At 45.6% G+C, this 19,195-nt stretch overlaps 1 protein-coding gene across 2 annotated transcripts; it reads right to left on the reverse strand.

Annotated features, from left to right (window-relative positions):
- Positions 1–1,518: 1,518 nt before the first annotated feature.
- On the reverse strand, positions 1,519–6,363 carry TMEM216 (transmembrane protein 216). Of its 2 annotated transcripts, none has more exons than XM_060104559.1 (5): positions 6,277–6,363; positions 5,614–5,715; positions 4,954–5,046; positions 2,363–2,564; positions 1,519–2,098 (listed from the first exon to the last, which is right to left on the reverse strand). In XM_060104559.1, exons 3-5 carry the CDS (start codon positions 4,997–4,999, stop codon positions 2,083–2,085), a joined length of 264 nt encoding a protein of 87 aa, XP_059960542.1. In that variant the 5' UTR covers positions 5,000–5,046; positions 5,614–5,715; positions 6,277–6,363; the 3' UTR covers positions 1,519–2,082. The 2 variants fall into 2 exon arrangements, with proteins under 2 accessions (XP_059960542.1, XP_059960541.1); XM_060104558.1 differs by having other exon boundaries at positions 6,291–6,349.
- Between the last annotated feature and the right edge of the window lie 12,832 nt (positions 6,364–19,195).

Consider the following 19,195-nt stretch of genomic DNA (forward strand, 5'->3'; position numbering starts at 1 on the left):
CAGTGGTTAAGACTCCATGCTTCCAGTGCAGGGGGCACGGGTTCGGTCCCTGGTCAGGGAACCAAGATCCTGCAAGCTGCATGGCGTGGCCAAAAAAATAATAATAAAATAATAAAAATAAGAAGAATGAGCATCTATGGAGCCACGCCTGGGAAACACAATGCGCTAAGCTTCCAGATACCCATGAAGAAAATGTGAAGACTTCCTGTTCTAAGCCCCATTTTCAATCATTCATTCTTATACTCACGTGGTACCTGTTCAGGAATGGAATTTACTTGATCCAGATCGAGACACGTAAGACAAAGTTTCTAACAAGTTAGTAACCAGTTGTATGATGCTTGGCTGTGTTACTTCCTCATCTCTAAACCTGCCAAGCTGGGGATGAGATTAAGTTGATCTCTAAAGCCCCTTTGAATTATAAGCCACCTCTAAACTTTCAACTGAGCCTCCCACTCATTTTTCTGTGTTGCTGGGAGGGGGACCTTAACCAATGAAACTCTAAATGAAATAGGCCATGGAGAATGAATTCTCCAGTTTGATGCCAGCGATTTTTTCAAAGCAGGGCTAGACAAACAAGCAGTGTGAGAAGCAGCAGAAAATTAAGGTATTAGTGGGATATGTGATTGAAATGTCAGGGAAGTTCCTACTGGGTTTTTTGTTACTGTTTCATGCTTAATCAGACCTACTAATAGTCTTTGGATGGACCCCAAAGGCAGCTCTTAGGCAAGGACACGGAGGGTTAGGAAATAAGAAAAAGCATCAGTGCTTTGGAAAGAGGGTTAGGAAATAAGAAAAAGCATCAGTGCTTTGGAAAGTGGAGACCTACATAGGATGAGAATGAGCCTGATCACAGGAAACAAGCAGTTAAAAACCAGCATGACATTCTTAAAGGCCAATTACTTTTTACTTGAGTAAGAGCAGATATTCTAGGGGTCACCTGATAGCAGATGGGCCATACGGCTCAAGGTTTCCTAAAGTGGCTTCTGTTATGGCTTCTTGGGGCTAAAAAAATGGCTGCTATCATGCAAGATGAGAAACAGTTTTAAAGACGGTTACTTGGAGAAGGGAATGATTCACTCATTTAGGGCAACATGCCTCCAGCTTAAAGAATCAAAGTATGTGTTCCTTTTACATTAACTTGAAGTCTTAAAACAAATGACCAAAAAATATTAGTAAGTTTAGAATATGTTTCTTCCAATTACTCATGCCTCACCCTGGAAAGATGACTATTATCTGTAAGAGGAATGAGAGACAAGATGCTGGCTTTGGGGCAGAGGTGAAGAATGTGAGCAGTCAGCATGACAGATCTGAAGAAGACACAGAAGCTGGCAGGGCCTTTAGGGATTAATTGAGGCTGGAGCTGTGGGAAGAAACTCAGTGGGACACCTTCATCACTGCCTGTGTGTCCACACTGAATCACCAAGCACAGCCGAGAACAAACCGCTGGGTTTCTCTTAAAGTGGAAGAAATTCTAGGGACGGTGCCGTGAGGAAAAGGCTACTACAACCTCTGCCACAGAAAATCCATCTTTATTATAAAATAATGTCTTGTTTCATGATGAGAGTAGAAAAATAACACCATGAGCTCCAGAGAAAGTTCTGGAGCTCAGTCTCTGAGAAATGGGATGAGCGGCTTTTGCATCCCTCTGGGAGCACACCCTCCTGAGGTGCCCCGTGCTCCTGCAGGGCGTGGGGCACAGCACACACAGGGAGTGTGCAGCTCAAGTCCTGCTGGAAGCCCAAGGAGCCTACACGGTCCACACAAGATGCTCTGCCCACGACGATCAAAGAGGAAAACTTGAGGTCAGAAGGGAAGTAATTGGTTCTGAGAAGGGCCAGGATGGCGACAGCCTTGCCCCTCCCTATACTGGAGTGTAGAAGAGTCTCTTGAACTGATGATCCTGGTTTAGAAGATGGTGCCCAGTGGCCTTATGCTTGGTTTGTTCCCCAAGGTGTCTGGGCTGAGGAAAAGCTGCAACCTTTCCCAGGACAACTTGACCCACCATTTCTCACTGGTATGGCTAAGTACCAGAGGTATGTGTGGTCTCAGCCTGTGAGGGCTGCTGGCTGAAATTTTTGTACTTCAAATCCTGTCCATACTGATGGCAGAAAGAAAGAAAGAAAGAAAATGTTAAAAGACCAGTGAATAAGAGCAGCTGGCTGGAACTGTTCTATATTCCAAGCCTCTTGGCCCCAAAGAACAAGGAGAATGTCTACCCTAAGTGGGAAAGGCAGTCCCACGGACACCCTGTTTGCCCTTAAAAATCTTCTAGACCCCTCAGGCTTTAGACAAACAATGAATACCCCCCTGGGATGGGAATCCAACCCTCAGGTGGTAGGAAATGGTCCCTCAGCAGCAGTACCTGGAGAAAGCAGCCAGGGTGAGCACCTCAAGCAGCACCTCTGAGCCACAGAAGAAGAGCAAGATGCCGTTCAGGATGGCTTCCAGACGGAGCACGTAGGTCTGTAGCAGCATGTAATAGGAGGCCATCATGGCAGATGGGAAGGTCAAGGCCATGCTAATACCAAGCGGCATCTTTCGTTGGCAGAGGTTTCCCTTTGTACCTGTCAGACACAGCCCATGGAGTCACCTCCAAGTGGCCTGTTTTCCTTGGCCTCAGAGGAAAGGCGGGTGGGATGGCATGGACTGGCAAGCAGAGGAAAACGCTCCTGAATGGGGATGTGCAGATTTATAAATGCCGTCCCACTGCGTTAAAAACTAGAGGCTTTGGAGCAGCTATAGGATTGCAGTCATTCGCCGAAAGGTCCTGCTTCCAGTCTGGCTCCCAGTCAAGGGACAATGGGCTCTTTATTTGAGGAAAAATTTTGTAAATCATAAAAATAATATATAATCATTGAAAACTTTTCAGTTAATATAGAAAATACAGAGTTCCCTGGCAGTCCAGTGGTTAAGACTCCAGGTTTCCACTGCAGGGAGCATGGGTTTGATCCCTGGTTGGGGAATTAAGATCCCACATGCTGTACGGGGCAGCCAAAAAATAGAAAACAATATATAAAAAATCATTTTAGAAAATACAGAAACTAAAAGACCACATGACTCAGCCCTTAGAGATAGCCATTATTACAGAATGATGTATACTGTTTCAGACTTTTTTATGTGTATGGTCACATATTACTATTTATTATTCTAAAAATAGAATCATACTCTGCATACTGTTTTGCAACTTATTTAACCATTTAACATAGTTAGACATCTTTCCACACATAACTATCTTACCCTTTTTTAATGGCTATGAACAATTTCACTGAACCAATGCCATAATTTATTTAACTAATCCTGTACTGATAGATGTTTAGGTTGTTTCTAATGTTTTGATGTTAAAAAAATACATGGCAGGGGCTTCCCTGGTGGCGCAGTGGTTAAGAATCCACCTGCCAATGCAGGGGACATGGGTTCGAGCCCTGGTCCGGGAAGATCCCACATACCGCGGAGCAACTAAGCCCGTGCGCCACAACTACTGAGCCTGTGCTCTAGAGCCCGTGAACCACGACTACTGGGCCCATGTGCCACAACTACTGAAGCCCGCGCACCTAGAGCCTGTGCTCCGCAACAAGAGAAGCCACCACAATGAGAAGCCCACGCACCACAACGCAGAGTAGGCCCCACTCACCACAACTAGAGAAGGCCCGCGCGCAGCAACGAAGACCCAACACAGCCAAAAATAAATAAAATTTAAAAAATAATAAATTTATAAAAAAAATATATGGCAATAAACATTCTCATACAGATATCTTAGCATATCTGTAGAAGTATCTGTCTTTTTCAACCAGTTTTGGAAGGGAAATTGTTAGGTCTAAGAATACGAATTTTACCTGGTAAAACTATTAGCAAAACGGTTGTACTAATTTATATTCCCAAAGGGTATGGGAATATAAATACCCACAAGAGTGTGAGATCATAGAGACCTGTTCCTCACAGCCATTCGAATACTGGGAATTTGGAAACCTTTTTAATCTGATGGGTGAAAATGTTATCTTGTTTTTTCAATTTGCTTTTTGTTAGTGAGTCTGGACATTTTATCATGTGTATTGGTCCTTTGTAATTATTCTTATGTGAATTGCCCATTAGCGTCCCTTGTTAATTTTTTCTTTTTTTTTTGCTAGTGATAATTTTTTAAAAATTTTTATTGGAGTATAGTTACTTTACAATGTTGTGTTAGTTTCTACTGTACAGCAAAGTGAATCAGCTATACATATACATATATCGCCTCTTTTTTGGGTCTTCTTCCCATTTAGGTCACCAAAGAGCATTGAGTAGAGTTCCCTGCGCTCTACAGTAGGTTCTCATTAGTTATCTATTTTATACATAGTATCAATAGTGTATATATGTCAATCCCCTTGCTAATTTTTAAAACTAGGTTTTTTTCTTAGCACTTTATGTGAGCCTTCTTTATCCTTTGTTATATATGTTGAAACTATTTTTTTCCCCACAGTGTGTGTTTTAACACCGTTTTCAAGGATGAGATATTCTAACTAATAAGGGCTTGCTCTGTATTTCTGGGGATATAAAACTTGTCCTAGAGAAATCCTTATTCAGAGAAGTGGAGGGGATCTTAGTGCTGACCTGTGCAGGCGTCTACTGCCCTAGATAGGCGTCTACTGCTCTGGACATGGAGTTACAACTGAATCTATTCTCCCAAGCAAACCAGTGAGAGGAACCAGGAACTCTTGTAGCAGTTAGACAACTGGGAAGGAATTATCTAATATCTCATGTCACCACCTACTTCTGGCCCTGCAGAGCAACAGACAGATAAATCCTGACCCAAAATATGAAGCAGCTTGAAACTTCAGAGAGGGGGGTAACAGGATATACCACCAGATCCAATCTCTTATGGTGAGCCTAGGTTATGTATTGAAACTTTTCCTTGTTAATCAGGTTACAGATACCAGCTCATCTCATAAGGAATGGAAATATTCTCTGGACAACACTCACCAAAAAATAGTCGAATTACTTCAATTCCAAGATAAAGGAAGAGCATCACCACATCCAGTACTAGATTGGCTGTTGGATATGGTAGCAGGAGACCTGCCAATACAAAAGTCAGAGCTTGCAAACAACATAGAACAATACACACAAGAACTCCCCCACACCTGGGAATAAAGAGAACACGAGTCTTATCAGCGTTCCATGAACTACTTATTGAGATGTGGGCAGGATCTGTTAACCTGCTGCAGGATCTGTTAACTCCTGGTGCGGCTACGTCTGTTAGAGGCAGGCTCGTTATTACAGGGTTTTACTCCTAACTCGGAGAGTCTATGGGGACTCTGCTCTCCACAGTAATCAGACGTACATGGGTACACAGGCTGCTGAAGGTCACCAATGGGCTTAAAGTGGAGTTCAGCAAAGAGGTGATGGGGGAGAGTCAGAATGGAGAAGTCCACATTTCCCAAACTCAAGAAAATATTGCCAAGGGGCTTCTTACTAAATCATTCTCAAGGAAGTCACCTGATGAAGAGACTTCCACCGTGCAGCGAAGAGGAGCCCCAGGGGGCAGAAAAGAATGAAAAACAAGAAGGCTTTTGGTGGCAGCTGGCTCTGGGCTGAAGTGGGGAAGGGTTGTTGGGGCAAGGGGAGTCAAACCTCAGGCCTTACCTTTATACAGAAATACGAAGAGTTCCAGCAGGAAACAGGTAGCATAATACCACCCGTTCAGAAAGAACAGGATTTCCAAGGGGGTGGAGGACAACCGTTTACCTGAAAATACGAGCACAGAGAAAAGAGATGGGCTGGAGGGCAGCTCAACCTCAGTTATTTCGATGGTTCTGTGTCTAACTTGGAGGAAACACGAGGTCGCAGCTAGTGGAAAGGGCCACTTGGGGGCACTTCTGATTGCTGATGAGGAGTACGTGTGTATATACGATGTGGAGGGGGGTTTCCTTCAATCCCCTTCTTTCCGGAATACCGAAAACTCGACTCCTTCGGCTTTGGGGCTGAAAGTCAAAGCTTCTCCAAGATCTAACTCGTCACTATTTGGGAAGGGAAATTGGGGCTCAGAGACCAGCACTAGCCTGTTTGAAGTCACGCCGCAAATTCGCAACTGAGCTGGCCTAGAATAGGCCCAGCCAAGGATTTGGGGGTATCTGAGACCCGCACCTCGAGACCTTCAGGCACTCAGGGTGGGTGAGACCGCCAAACCCTGCTTTGAACAAGTGAGGAGTGATGTCCCTAACACCCGAGAAGGAAGGGTTTAGGTCGAGCACTGGGAGAGAAGGTTGTGGGGGGTACTGAGGAGAGCAGGACCAACGACTCACACACCTCCGGAATCTCACCTCGCGGCGCCATCTTCAGTCCCCATGGAAACTGCATACGCGGCTACAGCTACTCCTGGAGCAGCGAGGCGTTGCCGGAAGCTGGGGACGGAGCGGCCCTCGATTCTGGCCTCTCTACCCGCCTACCTCACTCTATGGTTACGTGGTGCCTGGGATGTCTCGGTACCGACCGCGCGTGCCAGCAAATTGCTTTCGCTGGGGTTTCGGCTGCCGACCTGAGAGAGAACAGTGGCTGCCCACCGAGCAGTTGTCCTCAGGACCCCGGGGGCGGGAGCGACTCTTGGGCTTCCCCATCCCAGGTTTACAGTGAGTCGTCTGAGTGTAGCCAGTAGTGGTAATGTGACCGCAGGATTGGCAAATAGGCCCCGGCCCCAAGATTCTCTTTACTAACAAAGGTCTGAAAATGAGAAGCGGTGTGCACGACAGCGCTATGCCAATGCGCGGTGGGGTTTGGGGTCTTTTGTCTATCAAGCAGCCTTTTTTTGGGGGGGGAAGGGTAGTAGGGGGTTTTATGCCTCCGATTTATGAACCAGGTAGTTAGAAGACACCAAAATTAATCTGAACTAGAGGCTCCTTTCAAGGAGCATAAGTGAGACAGGAAGATTAAACATGATCACCAGGTGACCCGAGACGTGTATGGGAGTTGAGAAGACAAAGTATTCGCGGTGGGAGTTGAGAAAAGTTTACAAGAGATGGTCTGTAAACTGGGCCTTGAAGCTTGCTTATGATGTGGAGCAGTAAAAGTGTGTTATCATCCTCAGAGGAGTAGAAAGAAGGGTCCTGAAGTGGACTCAGGTTAACTTGACTGTTAGCCACTGTCAGTAAGGGTAGGGCAGGAAACATGGCACAGTCAAACCAGGTAATTCGAGTAGAGTGACTAATTTTTTTAAAACTAAATTTATTTATTTTTTTATTTTTGGCTATGTTGGGTCTTCATTGTTGTGCTCAGGCGTGCAGGGGCTACTCATTGTCTGGCTTCTCTTGTGGAGCATGGGTTCCAGGCGCGCAGGCTTCAGTAGTCGTGGCACGTGGGCTCAGTAGTTGTGGCTTGCAGGCTCTAAAGCTCAGGCTCAGTAGTTGTGGTGCACGGGCTTAGTTGCTCCGCAGCACGTGGGATCTTCCCGGGCCAGGGCTTGAATCCGTGTCCCTTACTTTAGCAGGCAGATTCTTACCACCAGGGAAGCCCCGACTAATTCCCCCGCACACACACACACACACACGACTAATTTTTTTTTTAAGTGTACAATTCAGTGGCATTAATTACATTCACAATGTTGGGTAACCATCACCATCATTTACAAAGCTTTTTCATCATCGCAAACAGAAACTCTGTAACCGTTAAGCACCCACTCCCCCCAGCCCCTGCTCATATTTAATCTACTTTTTTTTTTTTTTTTTTTTTTTTTTTGCGTTACACGGGCCTCTCACTGTCGCGGCCTCTCCCGCCGCGGAGCACAGGTTCCGGACGCGCAGGCCCAGCAGCCATGGCTCACAGGCCCAGCCGGTCCGCGGCATGTGGGATCTTCCTGGACCGGGGCACGAACCCGTGTCCCCTGCATCGGCAGGCGGACCACCAACCACTGCGCCACCAGGGAAGCCCTAATCTACTTTTTATGTCTATGAATTTGCCTATTCTTTATATTTTAAATAAGTGGAATCATACAATACTTGTCCTTTTGTGTCCGGCGTAATTCCATTTAGCATGTTTTCAAGGTTCATTCATGTCGTAGCATATATCAGAACATCATTCCTTTTTATGGCTGAATAACATTCGTGTGTGTGTGTGTACACCACATTTTGTTTATCCATCTGTTGAGGAGTGGACACCGATTTCCATCTTTGGGCTAGAAAAATGCTGCAGTGAACATCGTTATAGAAGTGTCTGTGGAAGCCTCTGTTTTCAGTTCCTTTGAATATATATCTAGGAGTGGAATTAGCGTTTTTTGGTAATTGTATGTTTAACTTTTTGAGGAACCGTCAAACTATTTTCCACGGTGTCTGTAACCACTTTAGAGTCCACCAGCAACTGTACAAGGGTCCCAGTTTCCCTGCGTCCTCATCAGCACCTTTTATTTTCAGTTTTTAAAATTGTTATTATTATTGTTATTATTAGTAGGTGTGAAGTGATATCTCACTGTGGCTTGGACCTGGGATCCTTTGCTGCAGTGCTTGCACCTGGACAAACATCTCCCAGAGCAAAAGAATACAAAGAAACTATAAGGGACTGAAAATAACTGCATGCATGCACGGTTTGGACAAATTATGAACAATAAGATACAAAAAGGCCAAACCCCAGCGGCTGCTTTTGGCGGGGGGGGGGGCGGGGGGGCAGAAGCAGGGTACTGCGCATGATCCCTGCACACAGCACCACCGAGGGGGTAGGCAGACCACCAAAGCCACCCCTCTGGCCCGACCCACCCCTACCCTCACCCTATTTAAGGACCCAGCTCACTCCTGCTCCCTCTTTGGGGAGTGAGCAAGGGCACCTGTTTCTTGTTCTCACTCCCTCATGCTGCAGCATGAGTTCAGTAAAGCTTTGCCTAAATTCCTCATCTGGCTTCTTATCAATTTCTGTTGATTAAGGAATTCAAGGACTCAAGATGGTAACAGCTGCACCAATTTACGTTGCCACCAACAGTGCAGGAGGGGTTCCCTTTTCTCCACATCCTTAACATCGCTTGTTATTTGTTGTCTTTTTTTTTTTTTTTTTTTTTTTGGCAGCATCAGGTCTTTGTTGCAGGATCTTCGTTGCGGCATGCAGGATCTTCCAGTTGCAGCACGCGGGCTTAGTTGCCCCGTGGCATGTGGGATCTTAGTTCCCTGACCAGGAATCGAACCGGCACCTCCTGCATTGGAATGCGGATTCTCAACCACTGGACCACCAGGGAAGTCCCTGTTGTCTTTTTGATAATAGCCATTCTGACAGTTGTGAGGTGATATCTCATTGTGGTTTTGATTTGCATTCTGAGTGACTAACCTTTCAGACAGTGCTGTACTCCTAGCTAGTTGGGGTGGAGGTGGGGGTCAGGGATTGTTTTTTCTGGGCTGAAAGGAGAAGCAGCAGAAGCAATTCCCTGAAACTGGAGAGAGTAATATGCATGGAGAAGTCCCACCAGGAGCTGTGGAAGTCTGAAAAACTGGTGAATTTATATCTGAGCTCTTCCCCTCCCCTCTCCTCTGCGCTCTGATCTCCGCTTGTGCCTCCCCTTGGAACTGAACTGCAAGCCTGAGGGGCTTTCTTTAGTGTCAGCGGAGCAAGGCACACAGCAAGCCTGGGAGGGGTGGAAAGGGCTCTGGAGCCAGCACATCTGCCTCCACTGCCTGCTAGACAGGAGTTAGGCACGTTCCTTCTGTGAACCTCAGATGTCCAACTCTAAAAGGAAGGTGGGCCAGCTGTTTGCTTTTGTAAGTAAAGTTTTTTGGGGGAACACAGGCACACCCACAGATTTACATTTTGTATACAGCTGCATTCATGCTACAGGCTTTCATGCTAAGTTAAATAGTTGCAACAGAGACTATGTGGCCCATGGGCTTAAATACTTACCATCTGGCCCTTTAAGAAAAACTTTGCTGACCCCTGTCATAGAGGATGGCAAGGATTAACATGCCACAACTCCACAGGTGCTATAAGTAGGCAATAAGATTGAACTACTCATAGCACAGCAAACAGCAGGAGCATCATCATGGCAGCCTGTTTCCCCAGTACCCAAGTCCTATGAGTGACACAGTGAACCCCAATGGTGGTGCACACAGTGGGTTATTGCCACATCTGAGGAGCCCAGGGCCAAGGGCTCAGAACTTTTTTTAGCAAAAGCAGCAAATAAGCTAGGCTCCCCCTACTCTGGGGGAGGGAACAATTACACTGTAGTCACACTGTGGTGGCCTTGGCCTACCTAATTGCCTCTGTGCTCAGTGTCAGGAGACAGGCCTTTCGTTTTGGAGTTTTCAGCAAAAACAACGTGCAGATCATTGTTGCTTTTGTTGTGGTCATCCATTTACAATGCTTGGTGTCAGTCTGTTTATCTCTTGTAAAAATAAAATACAGTGTGTGTGTGAAAAAAAAAAAAAAGACCCAGGAAATAGGAGAAGGAAAAGGTTTATGATGCTTCTATTTTAAAAAAATTTTTTTTTCTTTTGACTCAATAGTAAACTATAGAGAAAATTGAAAAAAATAAAAAATAAAAAAAAATGGATAACCAACAAGATCTACTGTATAGCACAGGGAACTCTGCTCAATGTTATGTAATAACCTAAATGGGAAAAGAATTTGGAAAAGAATAGCTACATGTATATGTATAACTGAATCACTTTACTGTACACCTGAAACTAATGCAACATTGTTAATTACCTATACTCCAATATAAAATAAAAAGTTAGGGGCTTCCCTGGTGGCGCAGTGGTTGAGAGTCCACGTGCCGATGCAGGGGACACAGGTTCGTGCCCCGGTCCGAGAAGATCCCACATGCCGCGGAGTGGCTGGGCCCGTGAGCCGTGGCCGCTGAGCCTGCACGTCCGGAGCCTGTGCTCCACAACGGGAGAGGCCACAACAGTGAAAGGCCCGTGTACCGAAAAAAAAAAAAAAGTTAAAAACAAAAACACAGGGCCTCCCTGGTGGCGCAAGTGGTTGAGAGTCCGCCTGCCGATGCAGGGGATACGGGTTCGTGCCCCGGTCTGGGAGGATCCCATATGCCGCGGAGCGGCTGGGCCCGTGAGCCATGGCCGCTGAGCCTGCGCGTCCGGAGCCTGTGCTCCGCAACGGGGGAGGCCACAACAGTGAGAGGCCCGCATACCGCAAAAAAAAAAAAAAAAAAAAAAAAAAAAACCACAAAAAAAAAAAAACAACGTGCAGGGGCTTCCCTGGTGGCACAGTGGTTAAGAACCTGCCTGCCAATGCAGGGGACACGGGTTCGAGCCCTGGTCCAGGAAGATTCCACATGCCGTGGAGCATCTAAGCCCATGCACCACAACTACTGAGCCTGTGCTCTAGAGCCCACAAGCCACAACTACTGAGCCCATGTGCTACAGCTACTGAAGCCCACATGCCTAGAGCCCGTGCTCCACAAAAAGAGAAGCCACTGCAATGAGAAGCCCACGCACCACAATGAAGAGTAGCCCCCACTTGCCGCAACTAGAGAAAGCCCGCGTGCAGCAATGAAGACCCAATGCAGCCAAAAATAAATAAATAAATAAAATAAATTTGTAAAAAAAAAAAAAAAGTGTGCAGGGATGCTAGGGCCCAAGGCAGGCTGCCTCTCCCAACATCCAGTGCCCTTGGTAAATCAATTATTTCTAGTAGGCTTTTATGATTCTTTTGGGTTTTAATGTACGTAATATTACATTATCAGAAAGTATAGTTTTACTTCTTCCTTTTCAATCCCTGTACCTTCCATTTCTTTTTATTACCTTATTGCACTGGCCAGGACCTTCAGTATAATGTTGAATAGAAGTGGTGATAATGGATATTCTTGTCTTACTCCTAACATCAGGGGAAAGTATTTATTTATTTAATAAATTTATTTTATTTTTGGCTGCGTTGGGTCTTCGTGGCTGCGTGCGGGCTTTCTCTAGTTGTGGTGAGCAGGGGCTACTCTTCATTGCGGTGCTTGGGCTTTTCATTGTGGTGGCTTCTCTTGTTGTGGAGCACGGGCTCTAGGCACGCAGGCTTCAGTAGTGTGGCACGTGAGCCCAGTAGTTGTGGCTCTCAGGCTCTAGAGTGCAGTCTCAGCAGTTGTGGCACACGGGCTTAGTTGCTCCACAGCATGTGGGATCTTCCCGGACCAGGGCTCGAACCCATGTCCCCTGCATTGTCAGGCGGTTTCCCAACCACTGCGCCACCAGGGAAGTCCCTGATACATTTTATTGCATACTGTCTCTGCATCTGTTGAGATGATCATATGCTTTCCTCCCTTTATTCTGCTTATGTTATGAATTACATTGATTTGCAAAGGTATAATCAACCTTGCCTTCCTGGAAAAAACCAATATGGTTGTGATATTGAACAGAAAAGAGTTGTCATAGCAGGCCTGAGACTGCTATCCTTAGAAAGTCCTACTTGCAAGGTTGGCCTTTGCCTGGTGTCTGGGAACTTGTATTTCAGAAGGGTTTCCACCAATCCAAAGTAGCTCACTGTCTCTAAAATGTTAGTACAAACTATGTGGTTTATGCTGAACACCTGCTTCCTTCTGGAGTCTGGAATTTTGGTACATGCTAACTATTCTTAGTTTGCAGAGAATTTTTATCATGAATGAGTGTTGAATTTTGTCACAGATACAGCTAATGAATGATCAAATGTTTTTTCCCCTTTATTCTACTGATTTGGTGAATTTCACTCATTGATTTTTAGGTTTTTTTTTTTTTTGCTGCGCCATGCAGCATGGGAGATCTTAGTTCCCCGACCAGGGATGGAACCTGTGCCCCCTGCAGTGGAAGCAGAGTCTTAACCACTGGACTGCCAGGGAAGTGCCTGAGTTTTAAATGTTAAACCAACCTTACATTCCTGGGATAAACTCCACTTGGTCAGTCTAGCTGAAGATTAATCAACTAACTTTTCAAAGAATTAACTTTTAGTTTCATATATTTTTCTCTATTATTTACCCATGTTTTGTTTTTTTTCTGGTTGTACATTTAGCCTTCTTTCTATCTACTTACTTTGGGCTTAATTTGCTCTTTTTCTAGTTTAACGTGAAAACTTAGACCGTTGGTTTTAGATCTTTCTTCTTTTCTAATGAAAGCTGCATCATATGCATTTAAAATGTATTTTCATCACGATGTAGTTCAAAGTGCTTCCTAATTTCTCTTATGGTTTCTTCCTTGATCGATGGTTATTTACAAGCGTATTATTTAACTTGTAAGTATGTAATGGTTTCCTAGTGTGGCAGTTACCAACGTATTGCTCCTCAGCTCCGGACAAACACTTCCGCACCCGTTCTGTGCGAATGGACTCGTCTGGATGCGTTTCTCCGTTACAGCAAGCACAGTGTTAGGCTCTGTCAGTACAGGCACTAGACGAACACTGCAGGAAGAAAGGGGCTTTTCTTCCTGGTTCCAGCGTGCTGTGTTTTGATTTTTCTTGCTCCTGCTGCACAGTCCATCCGAGATGCATGTGGGTGGGGACTTCCACTGGTGCTCTGCCCAGCTGCATGCCGAGGGGGTGTGGGGCTCACTGATCTCTTAGGTGATCACCTTGCCTCTGCCTCACACCTGCAGCAGCATCCTGATCCCCTATGTACCCCTGTCCACCAGCCTTAGCTTGCTGCACCCCAAAGGGTTGTTTCCCAGGGATTTTCTGGTGTGGACACCACACTCTCCAGACTCTGCCCCTGCGGCAGTGCCCCAGTTCCTCTGTAATCCGCCCACCAGCCTTGGGTCACTTCATAAAAGTGAAGTTTCCTGGGGTCCTCCCAACAGAGACATGGTGTGTTCCTCAGGGCATTCTGCACAGCATTGCATCTGACCAAGATCCTCATTTCACAGCAAAGGAAGTGTGGCAATGGGCTTATGCCTATGGAAATAACTGGTCTTACTACACATACTTTGTCACCTGGAATAAGGTGGTTTAATTGAAAAGTAGAATGGTTTACTGAAGACTCAGTTATGGCACCAGTTGGGAGACAACACCCTGAAAGGATGGGGCTTCTGATTTACAGAATGAAGTATGTCTTTGAATCAGAGACTATTATATGGTACTGTCAACCCCCTGGCCAGCACACATGGGTCCAGGAATCAAGGGTGGGAGAGGAATGACTCCTCTCACTATTATACCTAATAACCCACCTACAGAGTTTTTGCCTCTTATCCTGAAAAATTTGAGCCTGCTGATTTGGAGATCTTAGTTCCCAAGTGAGTAATATTCCATAAGGGGACACAACAATGGTACCACTGAATTGGAAAATGAGATTGCCACCTGGCCAATTTGGGGTCCTTATGCCACTAAACCAATGCCCCCCCCAAAAGGGGAGGGGGTTCCAACCTACTGGTTGGAATGACTGATCTGAGTCCCAAGGGGAAATTGGGCTGCTGCTACACAGTGGAGGCAAGGAGGACTATGTCTGGAGCCCAGAGGATTCTCTGGGGCACCTATTAGTATATCCATGGCCGCCCCCAGAAGTAGGACTCAGATCATTTAGGAATGGGGGTTTGGGTCACTCTACCAGTTAAAGATCCCGGAGCAGCAGCAGAAGCTCTAGCTGAGAGCAAAGGAAATATGGAATGGGCAATTGAAGAAGAAAGCCATGGATATTAACTATGACCTTGTGAACAGTTACAAAAACGAGGGCTGTGGTAGCTTTGTGTATGTTTCTTTGCTTCTTGTATGCATGTGTTTATTTGTATATACTGACCACTTTCTCCTTTTTACTTCTCTATTTACAATTTGTTGGAGGTCAACTTTGTAATTTTTTTAAAATAAATTTATTTATATTTTACTTATGTATATTTGGCTGCGTTGGGTCTTCATTGCTGCATGTAGGCTTTCTCTAGTTGTGGCGAGCGGGGGCTACTCTTCGTTGTGTGTGCAGGCTTCTCATTGCAGTGGCTTCTTTTGTTGTGGAGCACGGGCTCTAGGCACATGGGCTTCAGTAGTTGTGGAACACGGGCTCAGCAGTTGTGGCATATGGGCTCAACAGTTGTGGCTCACGGGCTCTAGAGTGCAGGCTCAGTAGGTGTGGCGCATGGGCTTAGTTGCTCCGTGGCATGTGGGATCTTCCCAGACCAGGGCTCGAACCCATGTCCCCTGCATTGGCTGGCGGATTCTTAACCACTGCGCTACCAGGGAAGCCCCAACTTTATAATTTAATCTTTAGGTAATAGAACATTTAGTGGGACCACGACAAAGTTTGTGGAGTAGTTAATACAGTCAGTAATGGATACAGTGACTGTTGGGACTGTATGTCTTCTCATTTGGGGGAGGGGTGAGAACGTCACTTTTAAGAAGGATAGATATACATTGTTAGTAGGAATACGGAAGTTCAAATATGTGTAGAATGGTGCATGAGAAAAGATGGACATTAGCTCCACATTCACCTGCAGAACCTGTCCTGTGATAGCGGTACTGGAATCAGCATTTCTCCCTTACAGTGAGCACTCTCTATCAGTAGAGGGTGCTGGAGGGATACTGAAGGAAGGAAAGGGCTTGTCTTCCTGGCTCCAGTGAGTTCTGGTTTGCTTTTCCTTGCTCACGCGTTGCGCTGTGGTCTACAAGGGGTGCAAGTACACTGTGTAAGGGGACATCTAGAATATCGGGTGGTGCTCTCCTCCAGCCACATGCCAAGAGAGGCGCTCCCTCGGCAACCTCGCAAACCTGGTCCACACCCGGTGACCACTTTGCTGTGGCCCTCCTGTCAAGGACACTGCATGCTCCAGGCCTTGCACCCGTGGCAACTCCCTAACTCTGAGCACTTGCCCCCTCAGCCTTGTTTATCTACGCCCTGGATTGTTTTTCCCAAAGCCCTCCAGGCATGGACAGCGTGTATGCACAGTGGTGCCCCAGTTCCACGTGTCTGCTCACCAACCTTGGCTTTTCTCCCCAGAGGGTAGATTCCCATGGTCCTCCATGCCCTGCGTGGACATCATACACTCCAGGCCTTGAGCACACAGGGCACTCCAACTCTTTTGGTGTACCTGCCCAACAGCCTTGGCTCACCTGTGCCCTGGAGGGTTGTTTCTTGGGATCCTCCCTATGTGGAAAATGTGTGCTCTGGGCTTGGTGCCTATAGGTTGTGTCCCTACGTTCCCTGTGCGCCTGCCCATCAGCCTCAGCTTGCCTGTGTCCTGGAGGGTTGTTTCTTGCCTGGCAAGTGTGAACCAGCTCTGGCCTGGGCAAACCAGTGAACCTGTCCACCACCCAGTAGGCTGCCATGAGGTCTGAACCCCAGCCTTGGGAGTGGGGGACCTATGGTTTGTCCTCAGCCCTCAGGTACCCTTTTAGAGTTCTCTTTACATCTTTATGTTTCTCCTCTTATAATTTAATGATTCTATATATTAACCCTGCCATGTTTAAATTACTGGGTGGTTCTATCTCCTGATTGGACTTAGACTGAACCACCAAGCTATCTTATTGTTACTAATTTCTAACTCAATTCCATTATTGTCAAAGAACATACTCTTTATCCTTTTAATTTATTCCTTTAAACGTACTGAGAATTGTTTTATGGCTCAGCATGCGGCTTATACCGAATATTCTGTGTACTTGAAAAAAATGTGCATCTTATATTCATATGTATTATAAAAAATAGGAAAAACATTTAAAAAGTCTTTATATTTACTCAGATACTATTTCTGATGTGCTCCATCTCCTTCTGAGGATCTGAGTTTCCCTCTGTTATCACTCCCCTTCAAGCCAAATAACACCTTTAACATTTCTTACAGCGTAGGATTGTTGGCAATGAATTCTCTTAGTTTTATCTGAAAACGTCTTTATTTCAACTTTTCTTTCTTTTTTTTTTTTTTGCAGTATGCGGGCCTCTCACTGTTGTGGCCTCTCCCGCTGGGCAGGCTCAGCGGCCATGGCTCACGGGCCCAGCCGCTCCGCGGCACGTGGGATCTTCCCAGACCAGGGCACGAACCCGTGTCCCCTGCATCGGCAGGCGGACTCCCAACCACTGCGCCACCAGGGAAGCCCTCAACTTCTTTCCTGAAGTATATTTTTGGTAAATTTAGATTTCTGAGTTGACCTTCTTTTTCTTGTAGCATTTTAGAGATGTTGTTACACTCTCCTCTGGCCTCTGATTTCTGGTGAGAAGGCAGCTGTTAATTGTTGTTCCTCTGTATGTGGTGTGTTGTTTTTCTATTGCTTTCAAGATTTGCTCTTCATCTTTAGTTTTCAGTGATTTGAGTATCACGTTCCTAGATGTGGCCTTTCGGTGTTAATCAAGGTGGCTTTGTGGAGTATCTAAAATCTGTAAATTTCTTTCATCAAATTTGGGAAATTGTTGACTGTTTTTGAAATATTTTTTTCTGCTCTCTTCCTAGGACTCCAATCACATATCTGTCAGACTGTTTGACCTTATCTAACTGGTCTGTGAGTCTTTTTTAAAAATCCTTTTTTCCTTTGTCCTACAGCATGGGTAATTTCTATTGGTTTATCTTCTAGTTCATTGACCCATTCTGTAATCACCTCTTTTGCTGTTAAATCCATCCATTTAATTTAAAAATTTTCAGTTACTGTGACTTATTTCTGGCGTTTCTATTTTTCAAAAGTCATTTGTTTCTATGCTCAGGTAGGTAGGTTGCCTATCTTCTTATTCACTGAGAACATACTTTCATTGCTGCTTTAATATCCTGGTATGTTAATTCCAGTATCTGGATCACCTCAGTGCTGGTGTCAGTTTTCAGTGTTAAACTGTGGAGACCCTGGTTTCTATTATTTGTCTCCAAAGAGTGATGGTTCTTTTATTAGGCAATGAGCTTGGGTGGATATACAGTGCAAATCACAGTTACGGAGTGGCAGCTCCAATCTTAGTTTAGATTTTCAGTCTTTAGCTGAGCTGCCTTGAGTCTGATCAGCACATTTGTGGTCCAGAGTTTGGGCAGAGATGTGGGCAGACAGAACTTGGGGATTCCCCTCTCTGGCTCTTCCCTTCTGAGACGCCCATCTTTCCCTCCAGGGGCTTCAGTTGCCCTGGCTCAGTACTCGTACTGTGATTTTCCACCAGCATATTGTACCTACCACTTTGTCAGCTGCTAAGTTACAAGCAGCAAAAACAGGGACCTTTCTCTGCACAATCCTCTTCTGAGTGTGAACTCCCCACCAAACATTCTGCTTCCCTTCATTCTCCAGTGTCTTCAAGTAGCTGTTTTTCGTATTATGTCCAGATTTTACCGTTGTTGTTTGTGGAGTGGTCATTCCCAAGCATCTTAGCCATTATGAGAAGTCCCTAGGTGTAGTTTAAATATTTAATCTATTTCCTCCATATTTCCCTCTATTTCTTGAGCATATCAATCATAGTTTAAACTCCTTGTCAACTTTCTCCAATATTTGGCTCACCTGTTTCTATATTCTACTTTTGCTCTGGTTTTACATAATATCTCTTGACTTGCTAGTAATTTTTATTAGATCCAGAAATTGTGTATAAAAAAATTAGAGCATCTCTAGATGTTTTTTCTTCCACTCTTTCCTCTGCTACGCAAATAGAATGGGGGCCGATCACCTTAATCCACTCAGGGACTACATGGTCTGCAGCTACACTGTGAGTTTGATAAGCCTCAGTCTACCTGTTTCACCTTGTTCCCAGTAAGAAACCCCCGAGCTTGCAGCTGAAAGCCCTGTGTGTTCACCGGTCCCCTCCCCGCGGTGGGTCCTGAATTCTAATCATCAGCACAATAGGCGTGCCAAAAATTCGATTCTGCTTTTCAGAGGTTTGGGGCTAGTTTTCCATAGCCTCTGGCCCTACACAGCTTCAGAATTTCCTAAGTATCTTGAACAGAAAATGTGTTGTTTTTAAGGCTCTTCCAGTCTCCAGCTTTGTTCCTCCAGTATCATGAGAGCACAAAGCTCAGCTGGCTTCTCTGGTCCCCGGCTGCAACCCTCTTGTCTGGGCAATGGGCAATGGGCAGTGCTTGGATTCTCAGCCTCTTGCTCAAACCCAGAGTCAGCAAGTGCTCCCAGGGGAAAATGTGCTGCAAACTGTCAGTTCACATCTCTATGGTTCGCTCTGCTTCAAAATTTTAGGCCCTTTAATCCTCTTTCCTTCAGCAATTCTCTAAGGCCTTTTATAAAGACAATTTTTATATTTTATCTGGTTTTTCTAGTTCTTGAGTAGAGCATTGGGCAGCCAGAAGCAACTCCATGCTACTAAAAGTCTCTAAGCACTTTTTTTTTTTTTTTTTTTTTGCGGTACGCGGGCCTCTCACTGCTGTGGCCTCTCCCGTTGCGGAGCACAGGCTCCGGACACACAGGCCCCGCGGCC

The sequence above is a fragment of the Mesoplodon densirostris genome, chromosome 7, assembly GCF_025265405.1.
Source record: "Mesoplodon densirostris isolate mMesDen1 chromosome 7, mMesDen1 primary haplotype, whole genome shotgun sequence".
Classification (NCBI taxonomy): Eukaryota; Metazoa; Chordata; class Mammalia; order Artiodactyla; family Ziphiidae; genus Mesoplodon; species Mesoplodon densirostris.